We start from the raw sequence: 24,817 nt of genomic DNA, 5'->3' as shown, positions 1-24,817 counted from the left end.
CAAATTCTGACCCTACCATCCTAATGTGGCAGCAGAAATCTAGAATCATCAGACCAGGCAACGTTTTTCCAATCGTCTGTTGTTCAATTTTGGTGAGCCTGTGCGAATCATAGCCTCAGTTTCCTGTTTTTAGCTGACAGGAGTGGCACCTGGTGTAGTCTTCTGCTGCTGTAGCCCATCTGCCTCAAGGTTTGACAGGTTTGTGCGTTTAGAGATGCTCTTCTGCATTCCTTGGTTGTAATGAGTGTTTATTTGAGTTACTGTTGTCTATCTATCAGTTAGAACCAGTTTGGCCATTCTCCTCTGACATCAACAAGGCATTTGCACCCATAGAACTTCCGCTCACCAGATATATTCTCTTTTTCAGACCATTCTCTGTAAACCCTAGAGATGGTTATGTGTGAAAATCCCAGTTGATCAGCAGTTTCTGAAATACTCAGACCAGCCTGACTGGCACCAACAACCATGCCATATTCAAAGTCACTTAAATCACCTTTTTACCCCATTCTGATGCTCTGTTTGAACTGAAGCAGATCATCTTGACCATGTCTAAATGCCTAAATGCATTGAGTTGCTGCCATGTGATTGGCTTGCGGCAACCAACAGTTGTGCACGTGTACCTAATAAAGTGGCCGGTATGTGTATTTCAAGCATTAGATGCAATTCAGTTAAAGTGGACAAAAGCAGATGCTCTGTTTATAGAAGCTCTTTTTCATAACGCTGTTTTAATGATTTCCCACTGGATCATTATGGGTATTTGTAATATTGTGATTTTATAAAATTGTGACCATAAATTGAAAAAAAAAAAACTTTAAAAAAATACATTGAAGATAAAAAGTTTTGCATATACTGGTTAAACAATATTGAACTTCCTTAAATAATAAAAATAAAATATATTATTGAATTCTAAATAATTTTTTCAACTTTTGATCATTGCACTGTGTTGTAATTATCTCCATTCCCTCATCATACAGTTTGATTTAGGTGTATGGTACAGTCTTACTCAAGGACACTACCATGGATTTTCCTTCATGGGGATTTGAACCTACAATCTTTGAGTTACCAGCCCAGATCCATTACACCACTCCCCCAGCGTATTACTTTCTACACTCTTGCATATTTAATGCACATTTATGCTGTCTTACCAAATCAAGTCGCATTGTTTCATAGGTGCACGTGTTGTGCTTGTTTCCCAGACACTGAAGTTAATTCCTGGTTTAGACTAACCAAAATGTTTAAAGCACATTAGTGGTTGAGCATTTGAGACTAGACAATCCCATAATGACCAAAAAAAAAAAGAAAATTATTCCTGGGAGGTTTTCTTTGTTTACCATTTCTTTACTTAGACGAAACAGATGCTGCTTTATTTAAAGAGATAGTTTACATAAATGAAAAAAATGAATTGACACATCTTTGTGTTTTTTTAAAAACCATATGATTTCTTGCCTTTCCTTTACAACAGCAGATGTTTGTCAAAATGTACCTGCTGTGCTTTTTCACACAAAGGGTGAAAAATAATGGTGAAAAACAGTGATATCTGGTCTTCATCCACTGTTCATTGTGTTTTAATGATTAAATTCAGTTAAATGTAATTAATAGAAACACTTTGTGATCAAGAAGCTATTATTATTATTGGTGCTGAAAAGTTTGGAGTAAGTTTTAAAAAACATTAGTAAATATTTATAATTTTTCCAACATTAATTAGGGTTTTCAATATTAGAGATACTTTTTGGTAACACTTTTAAAAAGAGTAAAAGTAAACATTTACAGTAATATCCAGCAGCATGTTAGAATATTTTCTAAGAACAAAAAACACAAACACAAATATATAGAAAATAAATTTTTATCATTTATTAATTTAAAAAAATGTATATTTAACAATGCTACTGATTTTACGATATTTTAAACAAAGGCAACCTTTATATAATTAAAACTTATATTAATATATTAGCAATATCACACAAGTAGCAGTGCTTTTAATTCATCATTCTTTTTTTTTTGTTTGTGTTTTGTTTTCTTAGCAGTACTTGAGAATCTCAGAGCTGAAGTCTCAGAAACAGATCCCGAATCGCCACGACTGCTCCTGTGGGAGTTGGACCCGCTGTGTGTTTACTCTACAGTATGACCAAAAAAGACAACGAGACAACAAGCATGCAAACGTTCACATACTCACGACATGCGCAAACAGAACTGGGATTAGTACGTTTGGTATTCAACAAAGCATTGAACGTCTGCAGGGTTTATTTGTTCATGTGTGACCAATGCGTCTGGCTGCGCCGTGTGTCTTTGTGTTCAGAGGTGTGTATTGATGATGACATCATCCTCCCCTGGCTGGCATTGCGGGGGTTACTTTGACAGTCTCTTGTGCTTTTGTTTTGTTCCACAACTGCCCGCAGATTAGGGTATGAATGTCAGGCAAACACTACCTCACATAAGAGGCTTTTTTGGCCATCATGTGCATTTACATTGTCCAGCATAAATGAGAAACACAAACAGATTTATCAGAAAAACACCCATGTCCCTTTTAAATTGATAATTTCTATGGGATGCTATACAAAGAGATTTAAGCAAATCTGGTTTATTGGTTTTACATTAGATTAGACAATAGCAAAGATAAAACTAGAGCTAATGTATCAAAATAATCATGGCACAAAATTAAAATGGGCAGAGAAATTAGAAAATAAAATTGTAATTACATGTACATACTCACCGGCCACTTTATTAGGTACACTTTACTTGTACCGGGTTGGACCCCGTTTTGCCTTCAGAACTGCCTTAATTCTTCATGGCCTAGATTCAACAAGGTACCAGAAATACTCCTCAGAGATTTAAGTCCATATTGATATGATGGCATCACGCAGTTGCTGCAGATTTGTCCATGATGCGAATCCCCTGTTCCACCACATCCCAAAGATGCTCTATTGGATTGAGATCTGGTGACTGTGGAGGATATTAGAGTACTAATATTGTGGTGTTGACACAATGCTTAATTGGTACTAATGGGCCCAAAGTGTGCCAACAAAATATTCACCACACCATTACACCATCAGCCTGAACTTGATACAGGGCAGAATGGATCCATGCTTTCATGTTGTTGATGTCAAAATCTGACCCTACCATATGAATGTCGCAGCAGAAATCGAGACACCTCAGACCAGGCAACGTTTTTCCAATCTTATATTGTCCAATTTTGGTGAACCTGTGTGAATTTTAGTCTCAGTTTCCTGTTCTTAGCTGACAGCAGTGGCACGCGGTGTGGTCTTCTGCTGCTGTAGCCCATCCGATTCAAGGTCGGATGTGTTGTGCTTTCAGACATGGGGTACAAAGATGAGGTTCTTTGAGTTACTGTTGCCTTTCTATCAGCTCAAACCAGGCTGGCCATTCTCCTCTTACCTCTGGCATAAACAAGCCATTTGTGCTCACAGAACTGCCACTCACTGGATATTTTCTCTTTTTCAGACCATTCTCTGTAAACCCTAGAGATTTTTTGTGTGAAAATTCCAGTAGAGCAGCAGTTTCTGAAATAGTCAGACCAGCCCGGCTGGCACCATCAACCATGTCACATTCAAAGTCACTTAAATCACCTTTCTTCCCCATTCTGATGCACAGTTTGAACTGCAGCAGATCATCTTGACTATATCTACATGCCTAAATGCATTGAGTTGCTGCCATGTGATTGGCTGATTAGAAATTTGCCTTAACGAGCAGTTGGACAGGTGTACCTAATAAAGTGGCCGGTGAGATTTTTGCAACACCTCATTTTGTAGATGTATTATTGTTCTTATCCTGAAGATGTTAGGTGACCACACTCATATTTTAATAAAGGTTGTATAATAAAACTATTCGCTGAGAAAATTTCTAAAAATCTAAATTTTTACCAGGATATACTCAATTATGCTGAGCACTGCATATTAACTATCTAATACAAACCTATATAGAAACTTGTTGATATTGTGAGTTTGAAAAAAATCAATTAGCTTTTAGTTGAGGTTGTTGTAAGAGATTCAAATGAAGCGGTCTGTTCTCCATTGTATGCACATGTTTTGGCAAGGGATGGGCAGAGGTTCCCTGTCTTACTCTAGTCTGCTATGGGGTGGCCGCAGATGTGTCAGGCGGTCCCACATATGAATCATAGTGATTTAGAGGTGTCTTTTCAATCCCCCTGAGTGGCTCATTCGGTGAATTAGGAGCAAGGCGTTGAGACAATCAATTTTATCACAATGGGGCCTGTTCCAGGGTGACGTCATCACTACTCACGGGAGTCAATCGAAAGAGACAGACTCAAAGAAGATGGGAATTTACCGTAAGAAGCTCAAGTTTCGGCCAAAGCACTGTTGTTAATACTAAAGCAAGCACTGCTAGGATCTAATTCAGAGACTTTATTTATTTGCTTGTTTTGGTTTGGGTGACAATCCGAACTCTTAATCCTGTGCTGATATCTGGTGTGTAAATCACTGTTGTGTTTGTGTTCCAGACATGAATGATGTTGATAAGTAAGTATACTGTTTTATAATTTTAACTTCCTTATGACTAAATTTGCGCCATACATAGCATATTACTTTAAGAACAGTATGAGTTATTTTATTTTCAAAACTTACGTATACTTGCGTCACACTATCGGTTACAGACTAGGGTTGGGCATCTAAGCTATAATGCCGGTCCGATACGCATCTCGATACAAAGAATACGATCCGATATATTAGCGATACATTTGTGACATATTGCGATGCAACACGATACGATTCACACCCATATCACGATACGATGCGATATTTCAGCACTAACTTATTAGATCAAGTTTATGAGATGATGTGAAAGAGGATGCTGTGTCATTGAATGAGTTTGTTTATTTATTAACCAAGCAAAACCAAGACTTTTTTTACAAACTGGCTCTTCTCTCAGAGCCAGAGTGTCAGTTTACAGTAGAGGGCCATTTTAGAACATATAGCACATATTATTTAAGTATTTTCAAGATAAACAGAATGTATAAGTGCAATATATATTAAAAATATATATATATATTTGCACTCTTTCAACATAAAGGTTTACCATTGCACAACAAGAATTGTGATTTAACTTTTCAACTATGAAAACAAGTTTTACAAAGATATTTTGCCACTGATTATTCAAAACTTAAGGTGGTGAACTAGCAGTGTTATGCTGCTTTGAAACATCACTATCACTGTAAACAACAGGCTAATAAAAATATAACAAACCAGCAATCTTCTTGCTGTGAGGTGGTCAAACTACCCACTGTGCCACCCATTATTTTTATCATTATTATTATTATTATTATTATTATTATTATAATTAAATAAAAATTAACAGGAGGAGGTGTTTAAAACCTTCGTTCTCCGTGACGCAAGGCTGAATATCTTTGCAGATGAACAATGCAATAGCATTCGTTATTGGCATAGAGCGCACAAAACTGTTGCGCACGGAAAAAAAACTTGCAATGCTTTTCTAACCACTTTTGGAGCTGGTTGAAGCAGTGCGAAAGCCGGGGATGCAGGAACACTGGAAGATGCTTTCACAACAACACCGTGGCGCCGCTTCAAGTGAGATTTCAGATTAGTCATACTGCCCGCGTATTTTACAGATGCGCGGCACATTTTGCAAATTGCATCTGTCCTGTCATGTCATCCATCCTTAAATCCATAATGTTGCTTGCCATACTTTAGATTTAAAACTCAGTGAGGAATAAAATGTTTGTTTTGCTTCTCGCGCTTTCTGAGGGCGCTCCACTAGCTTCATCCGCACACCTGATACACTGAGTTGTAGTGTGAGTGTACACATCCGCAAATCCGTTGCTAAGGCATACTTTATGTAGGTCGATTAAACTATGCGCCAAAAACAGGTTGACAACACTTGTTAATAAATAAAAAATACATTCTATATTAAAAATATAAGCTGTATCTCGGAAAAATCGATGCATCTCGCAAAAACCGATGCATCTCGATTTGCTTCCAAAATTTCATTCATCCTCTGCTGCTCAACCGATGCACTCGCATCGTGCACGCGCATGACCGCGTATCGATACATATCGATGAATCTTCCCATCCCTATTACAGACGAAATAATGATGAAACGTCAACTATTTGTACTCACACTTGTGTGTTGTGCCATTGTTACACATATATTTGTGTGTTTGTTTTTATGAAATGCGACAGTAAAAGCAAATCATCACAGTGCGAACTGAGAAAAGACACTGTGACTAACATACACCGATTACACTCAGATATAAAATACACACTTACAAACATGGTCTGATTGCCGGCAAACAAAATGTATACACGGATCTATGTTGTGTTATCAGTGTGTTGTGCATGTGTGTGTTTGTGTAATGTGAATAGGTTGTTTTATTGTTTAAGGTTAGCATTGAGTTTATGTAAACATTGCTATTTCAATTCCATCTTAAAACCCTATCAAACAGTAGCCCATATCATCTTCCCATACACACTAAAATAACCACAGATTATTTTTGAACAACATGTTCTTTTAAAATCATTTATTAACCAAACATAGAAAGATACATACACTTACCAATTTCAATTCCTCAACACCAAACCTGTCGAAATTTCATACAAAGATTTATAATGAAGTCTTCCCGCCTTCACTTCAGATTGGCCATTTTGGATTACATTATCTGGGTCACGACCCCCTGGTCAGTGATATAAATCACTGTTCTGTTGTTTATAGTTGTATTGGTTGTTTGTTGTGTTGTATTTTGAGTTTTGTATGCATATTAATTTACATGCATTATTTATACTTTGGTTTAATGTCTTTGTATTTTTTTTTTTAGTGTACATGTTACCTTCCTACCTGTAGAATGGTTTAACCCATGGGCGCGGCCAATGTTTAAACTGGTCCCAAACCTTCACTCTGGGTGGATAGTTGTAGGAGTAGGTTGTATTGTGGAAGATAACATATTAATAATAGATTTTGTTCAGGTCATTGCCTTGATTTAGCTGAACAAACCTGTAAATATTGTATAGTTTATTTTTCTTTATTATCAAATTGTCACTTTCACTTTGCTGGTTTTTTTTTTTCACTTGTGTCAAATAAATCGCTCTTCATTTCCATCAGCGGCTTCTATAACACTTTTGCTTCCCATCCACCCGGTCATTCATAACACAAATGTTAACCAGTTTTATTCAATATTGATAATAAAAGGACACGCTTATTTAGAAAGTACTGAAATGCTTGAAATTCAACTTATCACTGGAACAAATTACAATTTAAAGTACATTATAATTCTATGTTTCACAATATTATGTCCACTGAAACGCAAGTGATGTCTAAAAACAATCATCTGAGTGCTTCTCCAACTGCCAGAGTATTTAATAAACCAGCCTGATCTCATAAGGAAATGTAATTATTTTACGTTTTGTCAGTTTAGTGGCTAATTTGAGTTCTGTCGTATGAAAATGTACGATTTTAAAAAGGAGGTGTGGTACTCAACCCCACCTTGAAACTCAACCGCCATTTGGGAATGAGCAAATCCTACTAAATTGTATAAATGAGATTGTACGAAACTAGCCACCCAATCCAAAGGTTATGAATTGCAGTGAGATAGCGTTGAAAAAATACCAGTCATTCAGTACTGAGTGTAAAACCCATGCTCTATGTCTGGCTACACCGCTGGCTTTTTAAAAATGTAGTATTTCCAGTGACAACAACAGAAAAAGTATCGCTCAGCTAATATTTCTGCAATGCAAAAACGCTTCGGCGGACACAAGCCCTTTGTGGTTTAATTTTTAACATCAAATAAATGCAGCCTTTACAAGCTAAGATTTTTCAAAAGCGTAACCCCAAACTGTTGATCTGTATACAGTACAGTATATATTTGTGTGACAGAGTAAGAGAAGGAAATTGGAAAAGTCATAAAGCTGACATCCACGCAGCTCTCACTGATGAGTATTCCTTCTGAATTGAGTCATCGTCTCATTCACACGGCTTTATTTAACGTGCGTCTGGAAAGCGTAACGTCAGTGAAACATCCCTCTCAGAAATGTGTGTCATGACATCAGTCCACCCCAGCGAAGGTGAGCTGGGAATCTGTGTGTAGGACTAACGGGAAGAACGTCTCCACTGAGGGTCTGGAAATACTTGGGATAGTTTTGCTGGCGCGGTCTCGCCAGAGAATGCTGCCTGGATAGTTGCATTGTTTAGGATGACTTCAGTGGAATGTCATTAAGGAAATTATGTTTTATGTCGTGTAGGAAACGGGAGATACAGGAGTTCGTAAGGTGTGTTTGTGGTCCCTGTGTGGAGTTTTTAGACGGTTAGTCATAAACGGAGACTTGGACCTCACAGAGAGAGACATAACAGTAGCGTATTGAGTGTTTCATGTCTGCATATTTGAGCGATAAACTACTTGCATCACGTTTCCATTCAGCTCTGCTGTGATTCAGAGACTGGGCTCTGTGAGGTAACTTGACTTCCAGTATTCTCGCAGACAAGGGCCGAGTCCTGTTCCTCAGCCCACGGAGAAAAGCTCTTAGTCAGGCTTGGGAAAGCAAGGGGGACTCCCCACTTTTGGGAAACCACAACTGCACTTCCATAATCCCTGACTGCTGCTTTCTAAACTCTGTTAAGACAGCAGAATCCTGCTAAGCAGCAGGTAAGCTCAGGTTCCAGATGTGGCCCATCTTATCATAAAGTTTTATGTGTTGATGCAGATGCACTTTGGGATAGAGTTTGCTTTTTCATCAGTAGTAAAGTTTATTGAAAGTGACTGATCAGGAGCCTGCTCTCGTATAGGCGTGATAATGACATATTTAAACTATCATCAAACTATCTTTGCTTAATCGGAAGCACCGCTAAAACCTTCCATCATCCAGGTATTGTTTCTGGAGGAGTTGATGAACTCTCAGAGCTAGATACACTTATGAAAGGATCTAGTGGATCTAGCCGAATGATTCTACACAGTTTTTCAAATCTTCAATCTAAGACGCATTCGAATTAATCGAATTTGATGCGCGAATTAAGCGAATTTGATGTGCGAATTAAGCAAAATTGACATGCGATTAAATCGAATTTGTTGCTCGAATTGAATCGAATTTGACACACGAATAAATCGAATTTGACGTGAATGAAGCGAATTTGGTGTGCGAATGAAGCGAATTTGGCACGCGAATGAAGCAAATTTGATGCACAAATAAAGTGAATTTGACGCTCAAAGGAAGCGAATTTGACATGCCAATAAATCAAATTTGCCATACGAATAAAGCAAATTTGACATGCGCATTAATCAAATTTGACGCACGAATGAAGCGAATTTGACGCGCAAAGGAAGTTAATTTGACATGTGAATGAAGCGAATTTGACATGCAAATTAATCAAATTTGACGCACGAATGAAGCAAATTTGAGACGCAAAGGAAGTTAATTTGACGTGAATAAAGCGAATTTGACATGCAAATTAATCGAATTTGACGCTCCACGAAAATGAATTTGTTTCATTTTAAATCAGTCACGTCTGGTGTGAACACATCATTATAGTTTAGTGGAAGATGATAAAACATTGTTCGGAATACTTTAATGAAAATTTTTTTTATTAAAAAGAATTAATTAGAAATAGAGATCACAGTTTTTAATACAGCAACAAACATGCATGGTAGAATGAATCCTGAAAGATCATGTGACACTGAAGACTGGAGGAATGGTGCTAAAAATTCAGCATTGCCATTACAAGATCTAACAGTATTTTAAAATATATTCAAACAGAAAAGTGCGCCTGGAAGGGCATTTGCATCATAACACATTTGCCAGAGTAATTGGCAGTTCATTCTGCTGTGTCAACACCTGATAAATCAGGGACTAATTTCAAAGGATAGTGAGTGAGCAAGTCAAATAGAAAACACTTATTTTAAATTGCAATAATTTGTAATATTCTCACTGTATATATTTATATATTGTTGCATATAAGCTAAAAATACGAACAAGGAAATTCTCTTTTTAACACAAAACTAATTGTTGTGGAAAAAAAAGGACTATTTCCACACATCCGACTGGTCTTTAAGACTTTAAAGACTGTTAACACGCCATTTCCAGGGTTTGTAAAAGAAACAAACAACACTCTTGAAATGATTTGCATTGATAGCTGTGTTTAATGACAGCATCAGCATCTCTCTGCTCTCTAATTTTTGCCATGCGTGGTCCTCTCTGAGTCTCCCGTGGGGCATTTGGGTCTGTTTGCTAGCACTCATAATTGTAGTGGTGAAAGAGAGTGAGAGAGAGAAAGAAAAAACTTGCAGCTACAGTAGACAAGAGAGATGTGGAAAAACAGTAATTAGAGTTAGAGATGGTAGAGAGCCAGTCAGACTTCAAGTCATCAAGGACAACATCTTTATGACATACTGTAGATGTAAAGGCATATGTGTATCTGCCTGAAATAGTCTAGAATAATAAAACATTTGAACTGGAAGAAAAAAGAACCAAGTTAAGGCTTGAGTAAGTCTTTATATAAGGCTTCTAATTCTGTAGGCCAAAAGTGAAGCTTTCCCTAAAAACACTTGTAAACTTTTACAGTGGAGTTTTGAACGAAAGATTCATTAGTTCGGTTATCTAAATACAAATGTTTTGTTAGCATTTCCTTTAAAGGAGTAGATGTCAGAATTTGATAAGTTGTTCATTTTTTATGAACAGCTTTTAACAAAACCTAAAAAATAAATAAATCCTATGTTGTGAATAAGTGAATGTTTTACTTACTAATTTCAAGAGGAGCATGTGATATGATTGATCACAGCTGATCTCTCATCTGTAATCAGTAATAATCCAATCAGATTGATCCAATCCTACAATAAATAGATCAATTTCACTCTATTGCCTTATCTTCATTTTGGAAGAATCCCCCCTTCCACCCCATTTCCTCCTTTTCCTCCTTTTACCTGGGGGAGCTCTCAAGACCTACCTAATCCTGACCCCTTTATATGCTAATTAACCAGGCTGGAGCCTATCTCCAAGCTCAGGGTTCTCTCCTGGGACAGCATGTAAAAACACTGTAAAAATATCAGTTAATTATTAGTTTCCATATTTTGTGATTCTCCGGTTTTTCCATTTATTTGCAGTTATCAGTTGCATTATGGACACTGGCACTTTATCTCTTCTGTCGAATATTAATGTTAAAAACTAAACTTTTTTTGACATTTTTGTAGTTTGAATCATTCATTCATTTTCCTTCAGCTTTGTCCCTTTTTTATCAGGGGTCGCCACAGCGGGTTGAACCGCCTACTATTCCGGCATATGTTTTATGCAGTGGATGTCCTTCCAGCCGCAACCCAGTACTAGGATACACTCATTCACACACACACACGCACACACTCTCATACACTACAGCCAATTTAATTTACCCAATTCACCTATAGTTGGACTGTGGAGGAAACCAGAGCTCCTGAGGAAACCCACTCGAACACTGGGAGAACATGCAAACTCCACGTAGAAATGCTAACTGGCCCAGCCAGGAGTCCAACCAACGACCTTCTTGCTGTAAAGCGACCGTGCTAACCACTGAGCCACCTCAGTTTTTTGTAACTAGTTTTTTTTCGACGATTTTGTACTTCGATTATTTTTTTTAACACAAACTGTTAGAAATGTCAGTACAAGTCACTTTTTCTGACTTTTTAACATCAAAAGTGTTTGGACAAAAGATCAAGATCCCATAATGCAATTCTAAATAACAAAATACAGAAAACTGAGTTATGGACTTTTTTTTTTTTTTACTATGTAGAATCACCCACATTACTATAGAGTCAATGTAGGGTCATATATACTTGCAAAATAATGAAAGTTTTGCAAACTAAAATATGTAGCTTTTAAATTATTGAGCTATTAAATTATTGAGTAAAATATTAAACAAAAAAATAAATAATTAAATGCAAATCTCCAAAAATTGCAAAGAGAAAATTAATTTTTGAGAAATAAAAATAAGTTTTGCTAATAAAAGTACAGAACTACAAAGGGAAAATTAAGTTTTGAGAAATAAATATGAAATTTGCAAACAAAAAAGAACTGCAAATAAAAACCAAGCAGTGCAAAAAATCCAATATATATTATAATTCATTTTTTTATTTTTTTATTTTTGCAAAACATTTTTAATAGCATTGCCTTTACAAAACCAAATTTTACAAGGAAACTTGGGCATTTACAGCTGGCCCAGACCTCTAGGTGATGATGTCACTTAAAAAGAGCCAGGTCCGTAAACGCCCAAGGTCACTTAACCCCCCCCTCCCCCTCCCCCATTTTTGTTTATCAAACATTTATTTTCGCTTTGTGACTTTTGGAGATTTGCATTAATTTATTTATTTTAGCTCAATACTTTATTTTTTGTTTGTAAAATTTATTTTTATTTTGCAAGTATATATGGCCCTAGATTGACTCCATGCTAAACACCTTTAAGTAAAAATGTTTCATTCTAAATGATTATTATTAATATTTTGCTAAATGTTTTTTCCAACTGGTTGTCAGTTAACAAATTTGAGAAATGTCCTGGAATTGACAGCATTTAAGATTTAAAACAACAAAAACATTTCAGCAAATAACATTTCATGAATGATGTCACATTTTTTGAACAGATGTCGCTGAACAAATATTGTTACACAATGTTACCCAAAGTTCTCAGAATGTTCCCTAATTCTAAAACCTTTACTGATTTTTGCAAGGCCCGGTTTTTATATCCCATATTTCTTATGGCATCCCATATTGTATAAGAAGTCTGTTTTTGACAGCACTGGTCTAGACTTGATTAACTTGATTGCAATATTATTTAATTTTGCACTCTGGAGAAGACCGGTGCATTTGGTGGAAGGATATTGTGGCCTCAAACTGTTGTTGTTCTCTGTTTGGTTTACACACATCAGATGGAAACTGCTACCTGCTGGATCCGTCCAGAAGAGGAACTAACTGTGAAGTCTGTGAAGACGTGACTCATCTCCAATCTGCATCTGAGTCCAAGGCAGGTCAGAAGTAAATAATAACCAGTCTCAATGAGTCTAATAGGCAATTTCACAATATATTTGCTTGCATTTTTTTCCTAGAGTAAATCTGTTTATATGTTTTATTGATGAGCATTAGTGTTCAGAACTTTAAGATCAGTGGGATATCCTACTTAATCATAAAGCATTATATATAACATTATATTAACTGAAATTGACAGTATGTTAACAGAAATCTTGTAATTCCTGTCATTGTTACCATGATTTACAGAAACACCCTCTTAAACTTTAATTCTGTTTCAAAATAGTTGTATTAAAATGTATTATTTACAATAGAAGTCATTAAATTGTGTATTAACCACTTCAGATGATTAAGTTTTACCTATTTGTCAGCAAAAAGTTTTTATTATTGTAGAATTAATCAAATATAAATTTGTCTCTTCTTGATAATTTTTACATGCATATCTGGTATGCTGAATAACCAAATAACATTATTTCATCCAAATTTTGTCATTTTATTTGCACAAATGTTTATTGATACTGTAAAATTGAAAACTTTTGTTCAACCCAGGCTTATTCTCATAACGTAGCCCTATATACATTTCTGGAGATCGCCAAATAGGTCCTAGGAGCTACTTTTTTTTTTGCTGTTTTAGTTTTCACAAATCCACCAGAGGCCACTGTGTACGCTTTTTAAGATCTCAAATTTCTCTTGCGAGTGCCATTCGCGCCTGCTGTTCTTGTGTAAATCCACCAGAGGCCACTATGTACGCTTTTTAAAGATTAAAACATTTCTCTGTAAAGAAATGTAAAACATGGAGCAATCGCTCGCTTTTTTAAACGTCTTATCTTGTTTAATCCCACCCCTTTTCGCAGTGCCTTACGACAGTATTTCGCACACACAAACTCTAGTGTGACCACAGCTTTACCGACCAATTAACCCCGCCCATCCCTACCCTAAACCCAACAGATAGTGTTTTAAAAAGCATGATTGACCAGCGCCCACCCCCTTCTCTAAACCCAACCAACAGTGTTTTGAACAGCAATCCAGAAAAAGGAAAAGCCCCCTGATTTTTACCATGTTTTCAGATGTTACCACATTCTCTCTCTCTGTTATTTAATTGCTTATTTTATTTTTGGCTTTTGTTTTAGTCTTACTTGCTTTCTGGAACCGTTCTTCACCGGACTCAAACCCTGTCATCAAAGTCAACTCCTCTCAATGTCTTAAGTCCGTCGACGTACACTGCAAGCGACTGGACAAACTGATAACAGCAGGAAAGCCCCCCATACGGAGGTAAGTGGTTTACTGTAAGCGTGAGAAGGAAGCCATACATATTTTTGGCTACATAATTCATGATCTCCAGAAATGTATATAGGGGTACATTTTCAGAATGAGCCTATGTTGCTTTTGTTAATATAATTTAATGCAGACACAAAAGTGTAATTGTCCAGTCTTTGACCCAGGTACAAAAGTTCACTGAATCAAAGCACCAGGTTTTGATATTGTCAGAGAAGCAAAAATCCTCAGATCAGTCATTCTCATTGCCGCCACATCTTGGTGTGTTTATATGGGAGTGTTTTGGATGCTTTTAGGGAGCCACAAGATTTTATAAAGGCTAATGAACTGAAATGTTTTAATTAATGGTGTGGGCTGCCTGATACTTTTCTTAAAGATGGCGTAGTGTTTAAAAATCTAGGCTGCTTGTGGGTTTGAACTCTGTGAGGGGCAAGCTATTATCATTGTGCATTAAACCCCAGGTTTCTCCTTTTAATAACTGTATACTGTGTCGCTTTACTTAAAAGACTACCGATGACTACTGCGCTGTTTATGTCCTTATATATATATACTCATTTTGGACTGAAGCAAATGCTTTTCCCTGGAAGCGTCCACTCCAAATGAACGTTAATTTATTGCTGTGACACCTAAAAAAGCGACTAAGCCTTACTGGAAATGTGACTGCATTTTAAGAGCGGCCGTAATAGAGGTCAACCATGTGGTTCAGATTGGCTGAAATACCTCACAGATGATTAGTCGAAAATACTAGACATTCTTTGTCAAATTGTCCTGATGATTTCCTGGCTGCACAGTGTGAAGCGCGCCACAAACACGAGACAGTAGTGTTACAAATGCATTAGCACACCCCCTCGCCCAGGGCCCCAATCAGCATTCCTTCCTAAAAACACTCCATTCTTCCTGCCCATATTTGGGAGAGAGGGGTAGGGAATCCCTCGCCATGACTCATCCAGTTTCTCCCACTGTAAGGGGAGGAACCAATATGACTTGTTCGTTTGTGGATTCAGCGATGTGCAGGGCAAACTCTGGTAATTCATCAAGACGGAGCATTTTTGTGTGCATTTCTGAACTGTGACTGCATGCTACGGCCAAGCTAGTTTTGCTGCTTTGTTGGCAGAATACCATAGAGTACCGTATAAAAGATGTCAAGTAGGAATACTATAGTGTGTAAATAAAAGCTTTATGTAAGGACTAACTGTATAGTATATTCACTATTATCTCATGCTCGATGCAAAATTGTTCTACTCTCACCTGCCATTAAAAAGTGATTAGTTACTTTAAAAAGTGAGTAAACCCATTGCTTTAAAATAAACCAGTTGACTTTACATTAAAAAAGTGTGTGAAGCCTTTGTAAGTTGACTCAATTTTTTATAATTAGGCATATAAATAATTTACTTTCATTTTAAGACAATAGGTTTACTCACTCTTTTAAAGTAAACTCAACTAGTTGCTTTTTACAGTGACACCTGTTCATCGGTACACCTTAATATTACCGGGTTAGACTGCCTTTTGCCTTCAGAACTGCCTTAATCCTCCGTGGCATAGATTTACTGGACAAGGTACTGGAAATTTTCCTCAGAGGTTTTGGTTCATACTGACATGATAGTGTCAAGCAGTTCCTGCAGATTTGTCGGCTGCACAACCATGCTGTGACTCTCCCCTTCCACCACATTCCAAAGATGCTTTATTGGATTGAGCTCTGATGACTGTGGAGGCCATTTGAGGACAGTGAACTTATTGTCATGTTCAAGAAACCAGTCTGAGATGATTCGTGCTTTATGACATGGGACACTATCCTGCTGGAAGTAACCATCAGACACTGTGGTCATAATTGGATGGACATGGTCAGCAACAATACTCAGGTGGGCTGTGGTGTTGATATAATGCTCATTTGTTACTAAAAGGCCCAAAGTGTGCCATGAAAATATCCCCCACACCATTACACCACTACCACCAGCCTAAACTGTTGACACAAGGCAGGATCCATGCTGTCATGTTGTTGACACCAGATTCTGACCTTACAATCCGAATGTTGCAGCAAAAATCGAGACTCATCAGACCAGGCAACGTTTCTCCAATTTTCTGTTGTCCAATTTTGGTGAGCCTGTGCGAATTGTAGTCTCAGTTTCCTGTTTTTAGCTGACAGGAGTAGCACACAGTGTGGTCTTCAGTTGCTGTAGCCCATCCGCCTCAAGGTTGGACGTGTTGTGTGTTCAGAGAGGCTCTACCGCATACTTCGTTTGTAGGTAATTTGTGTTACTGTTGCCTTTCTATCAGTTGGAACCAGTCTGGCCATTCTCCTCTGACCTCTGGCATCGACAAGGCATTTGTGCCCACAGAACTGCCAATCACTGGATATTTTCACTTTTTCTGAGAACCCTGGAGATGGTTGTGTGTGATAATCCCAAAAGATCAGCAGTTTATGAAATACTCAGACCAGCCCGACTGGCACCAACAACCATGCCACGTTTAAAGTCACTTAAATCACCTTTTTTCTCCATTCTCATGCTCTGTTTGAACTGCAGCAGATCATCTTGACCATGTCTGCATGCCTAAATGCAATGAGTTACAATGTCAATCTGACGTCTCTGAACAGTCTCTGGGTAATTGCGTGTAAAGATTTTGGACATCTTCTTGGACACTTTAAACGCTTTAGTTTGCTGCAATTATTAATCATCCATGTCTTGAGGAAGTTTATTATTATGCAATTTACCTTCCATGTGCAATTTGATTGGACAGGAATCACAGGACTGATTTTTCTAATCCCCATTGACAAGAAAAAATAAAGTAGTGACTGCAGGTTGAAGGAAAGTAGTGGAGTAAAAGTACCGATTCAGCTCTAAAAATGTATTCAAGGGACAGTAAAAGTACACATTTTACACAAACTACTCACAGCAATTGGAGTATTTGTAGTTTGTCACTTTACACCACGGATAATAATGCACAGTATTCACAGCAAAAATATCCAAATTGTGCTTTTATTTAGGAACATGATTGCATATGAATAACTGAGTCACATATATTGTCCCTTCCAGTCCTAAAAAAAAAACCTCAACAAACTCAATGACTGCGACAGTAGGTAAAAACAATCCTGAATACCCTTTTTTTCTGTCTCTCTCTTTCTCGCTCGCTCCCTCATTTTCCACACTTCACTTCTTCCACTGTTAACCATAGTGGATTCAAACACAAACAAACAAGCAACGCTAACGATTGCAATCACCACTAATTTGGAGGCCCAGCTCTCCACCCCCACTCTCTTCTCCTGGACGCGCTCCATCCCAGAAACCCTTGGGGCTCCAGATGGGTGTACTGGCTGTCGTGAAGGGGAGAAAAGGACAGAGGAGGTAGTTGGTGTTTCTGGAGAGAGGGCGCAGATCACTTTTCTGTCTTTGAATTGAATTTCATAGTCAGATCTATTTTTTAAAAAACAAGAGGTTTCGTTAACAAAGCCTGGTTTTAAATTTAAGATCAGCCGTAGGACTGGATCAGTATTCGACCACAACAAAGCGTGTCTCGCAGAACAACTCTCTTTCAAGCTACATAGATCTTAGTGTTTGCATTGTGTCATACTGTAACCGTTAAATGCATTAATCCTGAGCTGACACGAATGTAAAATTGTCCCCAGTTCAGAGCATAAACAGTGGACGGAGGAGGGAGTGGCAGAAGTTGTTGTAATTGGTGTAAGTTTTGGAGGAGGTGGGGGTTGCAGCCGCACCGCTGGGTTTTGAAAGAGTGTGCAAACGGAGCCCTGTCATTTACCAGACGCCCGTTGGGCTGGGCTGTGTGAACGCAACTCACAACTGTTCTCTAATTAACTCCTGCTCAGAGAGAGAGAGAGAGAGAGAGAGAGAAGAAGAGCTGCTCTGCCAAAGCTGACTAAATGTAGGAGAAAAGAAAAACAGTACGTTTGGCTGCAGTTTGTTTGATTCAGCAAAGTTTGAGGGGGAAAGTCTGTGCATGCATTGTCGAGTTCAGATTGTTTTTAGGGGTTCCCTATTCAAAATGTAAGGTTTGTTCATACTTGTAGTTCAGTTCTTCACATAACGTCAGCATGTCGTATTGACATTGTACCTCTGCGTCGTGGGGACGTTGCATTTTGTTTGGAAACAAAAATTGGGTTGAAGTCAGGTCAACGTCAATATCCAATGTCCAACCTAAAATCAACCAAATATCAATGCCTAGTGATGTTACAGCTTGACGTTGTGTGGACGTTACCACTATGACGTCTATAAGACATTGGATTTTGGTTGCCGTACCTGACGGATACATGTCAATGTTTGACATCAACATGACGTTGGTTAAAAATTCTGGCTTGACGTTGGATTTTTGTCACTTTCCAACACAATCTAAAACCGCCCAAATATCAACGTTATTTGACATCATTATTGGCATCAAAATATAGTTATCCTTAGGCACTGGCTAGACATTGAATTTTGGTCACCTGATCACAACCTAAATCTAAGCTTATGTCGATGTCTTATGACATTATGTGCCTGCTGGGTTGGTTCTTAGGTTTTGGTTCTACATATACGTTGTTTTGTATTTTAGTCATTTCCGTATTAAAATCCGCATACAATAGGCTACAGCAGTGGTTCTCAACCATCCACCACAATCTGTCTTTATATTCCGCACTTTTCTTGATGTAAAATGCTTTGTGCTGCAAGACTAAATTAATTGAATTGTCAGACGCCATTCTAGATTTTAGCTTTTGCTTGTTTGTTGGCTGTGAATTGTCAAAACACCTTTTATAATGTTCGCTACTGATGTGTAAAACTGCAAAATAAAATGAATCTGATTTACAATTTTTTTTTTTTTTTTTTTTTTTACGACGAAAGGACGTTTTGGTGTCATTGTGTAAATGTGATTGTCCAGCCTGATGTCACAAGGAAACTATTTTATGTTTTGTTAGTTTAGTGGCCAATTCGTACGAATTCAGTCATATGAAAATGTATGATTTTAAAACCCCCTAAACCGTCAATTAGTTAGATTTTTAGCATATTATAAGCCTAAATTTAGCACACTTAACTTATTTTATTTATAGAGCACTATTGTGTACCTCCGAAAATATTAGAATTCCAAATGTGTTGCTTGGGACTAAATTTAACAAATGTATCTTATTTTATTTACAGTTTATTTACAAATTTAGCATATTAATACCTTAAATTTAGCTAAATTTAAATTTAATTAATTTAATTTAGCTTATATTTAGCAAATTTAAAACTTATTTTATTTACAGAGCCCTATTGTATTGTTTACTACTAAAACTATTTGAATATACCTAATGTGTTTTCTGGGACCAAATTTAGTTTATCATTAGCTTATATTTAGCAAATTTAGCTTATTTTAGTTACAATTCATTTATAATTTTTTACTTATTATTAGCTTAAATTTTGCTAAAATTTTAATTAAGCTAATTTAATTTAGCTTAAATTTAGCAAATTTAGCTTATTTACAATTTATTTAGAAATTTAACTATTAATAGCTTAAATTTAGCTAAAATTCAGTTGAGCTAGTTTAGCTTAAATTTAGCAAATTTACCTTATTTTGTTTACAGAGCGCTATTGTTTACATCCAAAACTATTAAAATGCACCAAATGTGGTGCTGGGGACCAAATTTAGCTTATTATTAGCCTAACTTTAGCAAATATAGCCTATTTTGTTTACAGAGCGCTATTGTTTACCTCCAAAACTATTAGAATATACCAAATGTGTTGCTTGGGACCATTGTTTGATACTTTTTATCTTTGTTAAAGGCATTATGATGGTCACTATTCATTACCATTTTTGAGCAAATAATGACTAGATTAAAATTTTGGGGTAAACTGTCCCTTTAAGTCGTTCCCATCACATATGCACTCTCTTCAGAGTGACGTCATTCCTGCTGGGCTTTTCAGCAGCTCTCCTGCTCCATGTCAGGCTCAGGATCAAGCTGGCCAGTGTCAAGCTTTCGTCAAACATACACGATATGCATTAACTACATCAATGAGGCTAAAAGCTGTTGAAGTCAAGCTCTGTTCAGCAGACAAATGAATCAATCCAGTTCATCTGACAGACACGGGCCTCCCTTTAAGAGCTATTGTGGGAGCGAGTGACAAGAAAACGCTTTGTGTTTGATTGACACAAGGTTCGCTGGCCTCACCCTGAATGGAGAGGTCGGGGGTCAAACTCAGGCCTCCATCTATAGCCACTTGCAAACGTGATGAGCTCTGCTGGGGAACACTGTCACCAAGATTTTAGCATAGCGAAGAATGACGCCCTTTGTTCAGACACAGAGAGAAATGCTGAATCTTTTTTGGGGGCATAAGAGGCTCTTAGTATTCCAGCCCGAGTGCTCTGTTTGCATCTTTCTGACTTTCATTCTTATCACTCCATGTTAACAAGGGAAAATATTTTTATATCAGAGCTTTTGTATGGCGTAGCATCAGTACTGAAGTTCAGAAGTTGAAGAAGTGAGTCTAATATTTTGTTATATTAGTAATACTTTGGGCATCATGGTAGCGTAGTGGGTATCAGGATCGCCTCAGAAAGAAGGTTACTGGGTCAAGCCTCGGCTGGGTCAGTTAGCAATTATGTGTGGAGTTTGCATGTTCTCTCCGTGTTGGCGTGGGTTTCTGGCGGGTGCTCCGGTTTCCCCCACAAGTCTAAAGACGTGGTATAGGTAAAGTGGGTAAGCTAAATTGTCCGTAGTGTGTCAGTGTGAATGAGTGTGTATGGGTGTTTTCCTAGTGATGGGTTGCAGCTGGAAGGGCATCCGCTGCGTAAAACATACGCTGGATAAGTTGGCGGCTTATTCCGCTGTGGCGACCCAAGATTAATAAAGGTACTAAGCCAAAAGAATGGATGAGTAATATTTGGTTGGTTAATTTTTGATATCACAATGTACACTCGCCGGCCACTTTATTAGGTACACCTGCCTAACTGCTTGTTTACATAAATTTCTAATCAGCCAATCACATGGCAGCAACTCAGTTCATTCAGACTTGTAGACATGGTCAAGATGATCTGCTGCAGTTCAAACCGAGCATCAGAATGTGGAAGAAAGGCGATTTAAGTGACATGATGCCAGACGGGCTGGTCTAAGTATTTCAGAAACTGTTAATCTGCTGGGATTTTCATGCACAACCATCTCTAGGGTTTACAGAGAATGGTCAGAAAAAGAGAAAATTTCCAGTGAGCGGCTGTTCTGTTGAAGCAAATATCTTGTTGATGTCAGAGGTCAGGGGAGAATGGCCAGACTGGTTCCAGCTGATAGAAAGGCAACAGTAACTCAAATGACCACTCGTTACAACCGAGGTCTGCAGAAGAGCATCTCTGAACGCACAACACGTCCAAACTTAAGGCGAATGGGCAAAAGCAGCAGAAGACCACACCGGGTGCCACTCTTGTCAGCTAAGAACAGGAAACTGAGGCTACAATTCACACAGGCTCCCCAAAATTGAACAACAGAAGATTGGAAAACGTTGCCTGGTCTGATGAGTCTCGATTTCTGCTGCGACATTCGGATGGTAGGGCCAGAGTTTGGCGTCAACAACATGACAGCATAGATCCACCTGCCTTGTATCAAAGGTTCAGGCTGGTGGTGGTGTATTGGTGTGGGGGATATCTTCTTGGCACACTTTGTTTTTCTTAGAACTTTTGTTTTTTCAGAAGCGTTCCCATAAAACCTGGCCTTTTGTCAGGTTTGCTTTAAACTTTTCAAATGGACTGCAGCTCTTGTTTTGCTGCTGCGCTGTAAAAATTTCATATCAAAAAGTTATGACAGCAAATGTATGCCACATTAACTAACTATTAATAAGTTAATGTTTGAACAATGGTGGCTCAGTGGTTTGCGCTGTCACCTCATAGCAAGAAGGTCGCTGGTTCAAGTCCTGGCTGGGCCACTTGGCATTTCTGTGTGAAGTTTGCATGTTGTCCACATGTTGGCAAACCCAAAAACATGGGCTATAGGTGACTTGGGTAAAACGAAATTGGCCATCATGTATGAGTGTGCATCCAGTGCGTAAAAAATATGCTGGATCATTTGGCAGTTCATTCCACTGTGGTGACCCCTGATTAATAAAACGATTAAGCCGAAAAGAAAATGAATGAATGAATGAATGAATGAGATTGAGGCGTGCACAGGAAGTGTAAATGCCCTAAAGGAAAGTTTTATTAAAATGCATTTGAAGCTTAGTTATGAAAACAATCAAATAGATTAATTAAGATATTTTATCTTAATGGGTTAGGGCTCTATTTTGACGGTCCATGTGCACGGCGCAAACGCTTTCAGGGCGTGTCAGGACGCGTTTTTGCTAATTTAAGGACGGGAAATCTGTCTTGCGCTATGGCGCATGGTCTAAAAGGGTTGAGTTTATTTTCTTAATGAGTTATAGGTGTGTTTTGAGAATAAACCAATTAGAGTCTCATCTCCCATTCCCTTTAAGAGTCAGCTGCGTCGCGCCAAGAGCGCATTCGCTATTTACAGGACACAAAGTAAGTCTAAGTGGAAAAAAATGAGCATTTCACCAGCAAACAGTTAACAGTTCACAGTTTTTCAACAGAAAACTGTTAAACAGAGCATCTACTGCGTGAGAATGAGAGATAATGGAACTACTTTCACATTCGCTCTTGGATAGGGAAACCTTTACGCACAGACATCAATTAGCCTATAAATAATTTCGTTTGTTAAGCGAAAAGATTTGTTTCAAAACTATTTCTAAATTCAGTTCTAATTTCCAGCAGACGAATAAATGATTAATAATAACAAAGTTTGGTCAAAATACTGAGTTATTTCCAAATACACCTGCCATGCCCCTTATGGTCTAAAACCTGACAGGTGGACAAATCTAAGCTTGTTTTTAATGAAACAAATATAAATATGGATATAATAAATAATACTGCTAATAATAATATTATACAAAAGTAACTTGAATGAACTGAAAAAGCCTCCCGAGATGAAGAAAGTATGAAGGCAGTGGTTTTTAAATTCTTGTAGGCTAGAAATTAATATGTTTTGTAATATTTTAATCATTTATATTTATATCCTATATATATATCATTAATATATTATATCTTTTTCATATGTAAAGATATTTGCGTATTGCATCTTGTGTGTAGTGTGAAAGCCAGGCGCACTTTGCGCCAGACAATAGACCGACTTTGTTCTGGTCTAAAGATCAGACTATTTACAGTTTCTCAAAATAGCAACGCGCCAAAACAAAAACAAAAAACAAAAGCCTGCTTTTTTAGACCAGAACGCCTAAGGGCGCACATTTGAGCGCAAATGCATTTGCTATTTAAACAGTGTGGCGCAATGCCTCAAAATGACCCTTGCGCCAAGCTTAAAGTAGTAAAAGAGTATTGCGCTGCGCCTTGCGCCCCATTGCGCCGGGTGTATGATAGGGCCCGTTATGTGTTTGATCAGGTTAGTCTGTAGGATTTACAATCAATGTGAAATTAATTTGGCGGTTCATTCCACTGTGGGGACCCCTGATTAATAAAGCGACTAAGCCGAAAAGAAAATAAATAAATGAATGAGATAGATTCGTGCGCAGGAAGTGTATCCATGTACTCTACTAAGAGCCTCATCCTTTATTTCATCAGGTATTTCAGTTCCAATGTCCTTTCCCCACTTTCCTCTAATTCAGTCAATTAAAATCATTAAATCATTTGGAGACATAATAATCATGTATGATGCTGCAATTGACCTTTAAGAGCAATAGTAGAATTTAACAGAGCATTTATTTTAAATCAGTGAAATTATAAATATTCTAACTGGTCAGTGGTGGGCAACATTCATCTCTGATAACAGATTTCATATTGGTTCTTTTGACTTGGGGTGCTTCGGTTTCCCTCACAGTCCAAAGACATGCAGTATAAGTTAGCTAAAATTGGCCATAGTGTATGAGTATGTATGGATGTTTCCTAGTACTGGGTTGGAGCTGGAAGGGCATCCGCTGTGTAAAACATATGCTGGATAAGCTGGCGGTTCATCCTGCTGTGCCGACCCCTGATGAATAAAGGGTCTAAGCCGAATAAAAGTGAATGAATCAGTTTAAAGCATCTGAATAATGTCTGACCTGAGTTAAATAGAAGTATGAGTGTGAACATGTTTAGTCAGCTAGCTAAATGTGTTTGTGTTTGAATGTGTAAGTCAGCTGCAATGACACATCTCAGAAAGAAAAGAGGGATTTTCCAAAGAAAACATTCAGTCATTTTCCTTCTGCTTAGTCCCTTATTTCAAAGAAATCAGAATAAACTAGAAAAGTAAAGTTCGTAGACAAACTTCATGGCGGATTGATGAAGCTTAGTCTGAAACCTTGAAGTAGTTTTAAAGTTTAAATAACTGAAATCGTCTTTATGAAGTTTGAAGCAGTTGGCATAGATGGAGAACTACATAGGTTAGCATGTTTCTTGTATGGATTGGCATGTTTCTTGCTAAACCCTTGCTAGGGTGTTCTGAGTGCTCACTAGGGTGTTGCAAGGCGGTTGCTATGATGCTCTGAGTGGTTGCTTGGCAGTTGTTAAGTCATTGTTAGGGTGTTTTGACTGGTTGTTAAGGTGTTGCTAGGTGGTTGCTAAGGTGTTTTGAGTGATTGCAAGTTGTTGCT

The 24,817-nt window shown here is 37.7% G+C and overlaps 1 protein-coding gene across 10 annotated transcripts in view; it reads left to right on the top strand.

Moving 5' to 3' along the window:
• LOC137495289 (uncharacterized) overlaps nt 1-24,817 on the top strand; it is a 70,974-nt gene that overhangs the window by 23,035 nt on the left and 23,122 nt on the right. For all 10 annotated transcript variants that reach the window (XM_087237707.1, XM_087237709.1, XM_087237714.1 and 7 more), the window contains 2 exons: nt 12,860-12,958; nt 14,087-14,228. In XM_087237707.1, coding sequence (XP_087093833.1) covers nt 12,860-12,958; nt 14,087-14,228 — 241 coding nt within the window. The remainder of the gene's footprint in view (nt 1-12,859; nt 12,959-14,086; nt 14,229-24,817) is intronic.

This window comes from Danio rerio, chromosome 1 (assembly GCF_052040795.2).
Source record: "Danio rerio strain M-AB ecotype USA chromosome 1, GRCz13ab, whole genome shotgun sequence".
NCBI lineage: Eukaryota > Metazoa > Chordata > Actinopteri > Cypriniformes > Danionidae > Danio > Danio rerio.
This window is presented reverse-complemented; position numbering and strand designations above follow the sequence as displayed.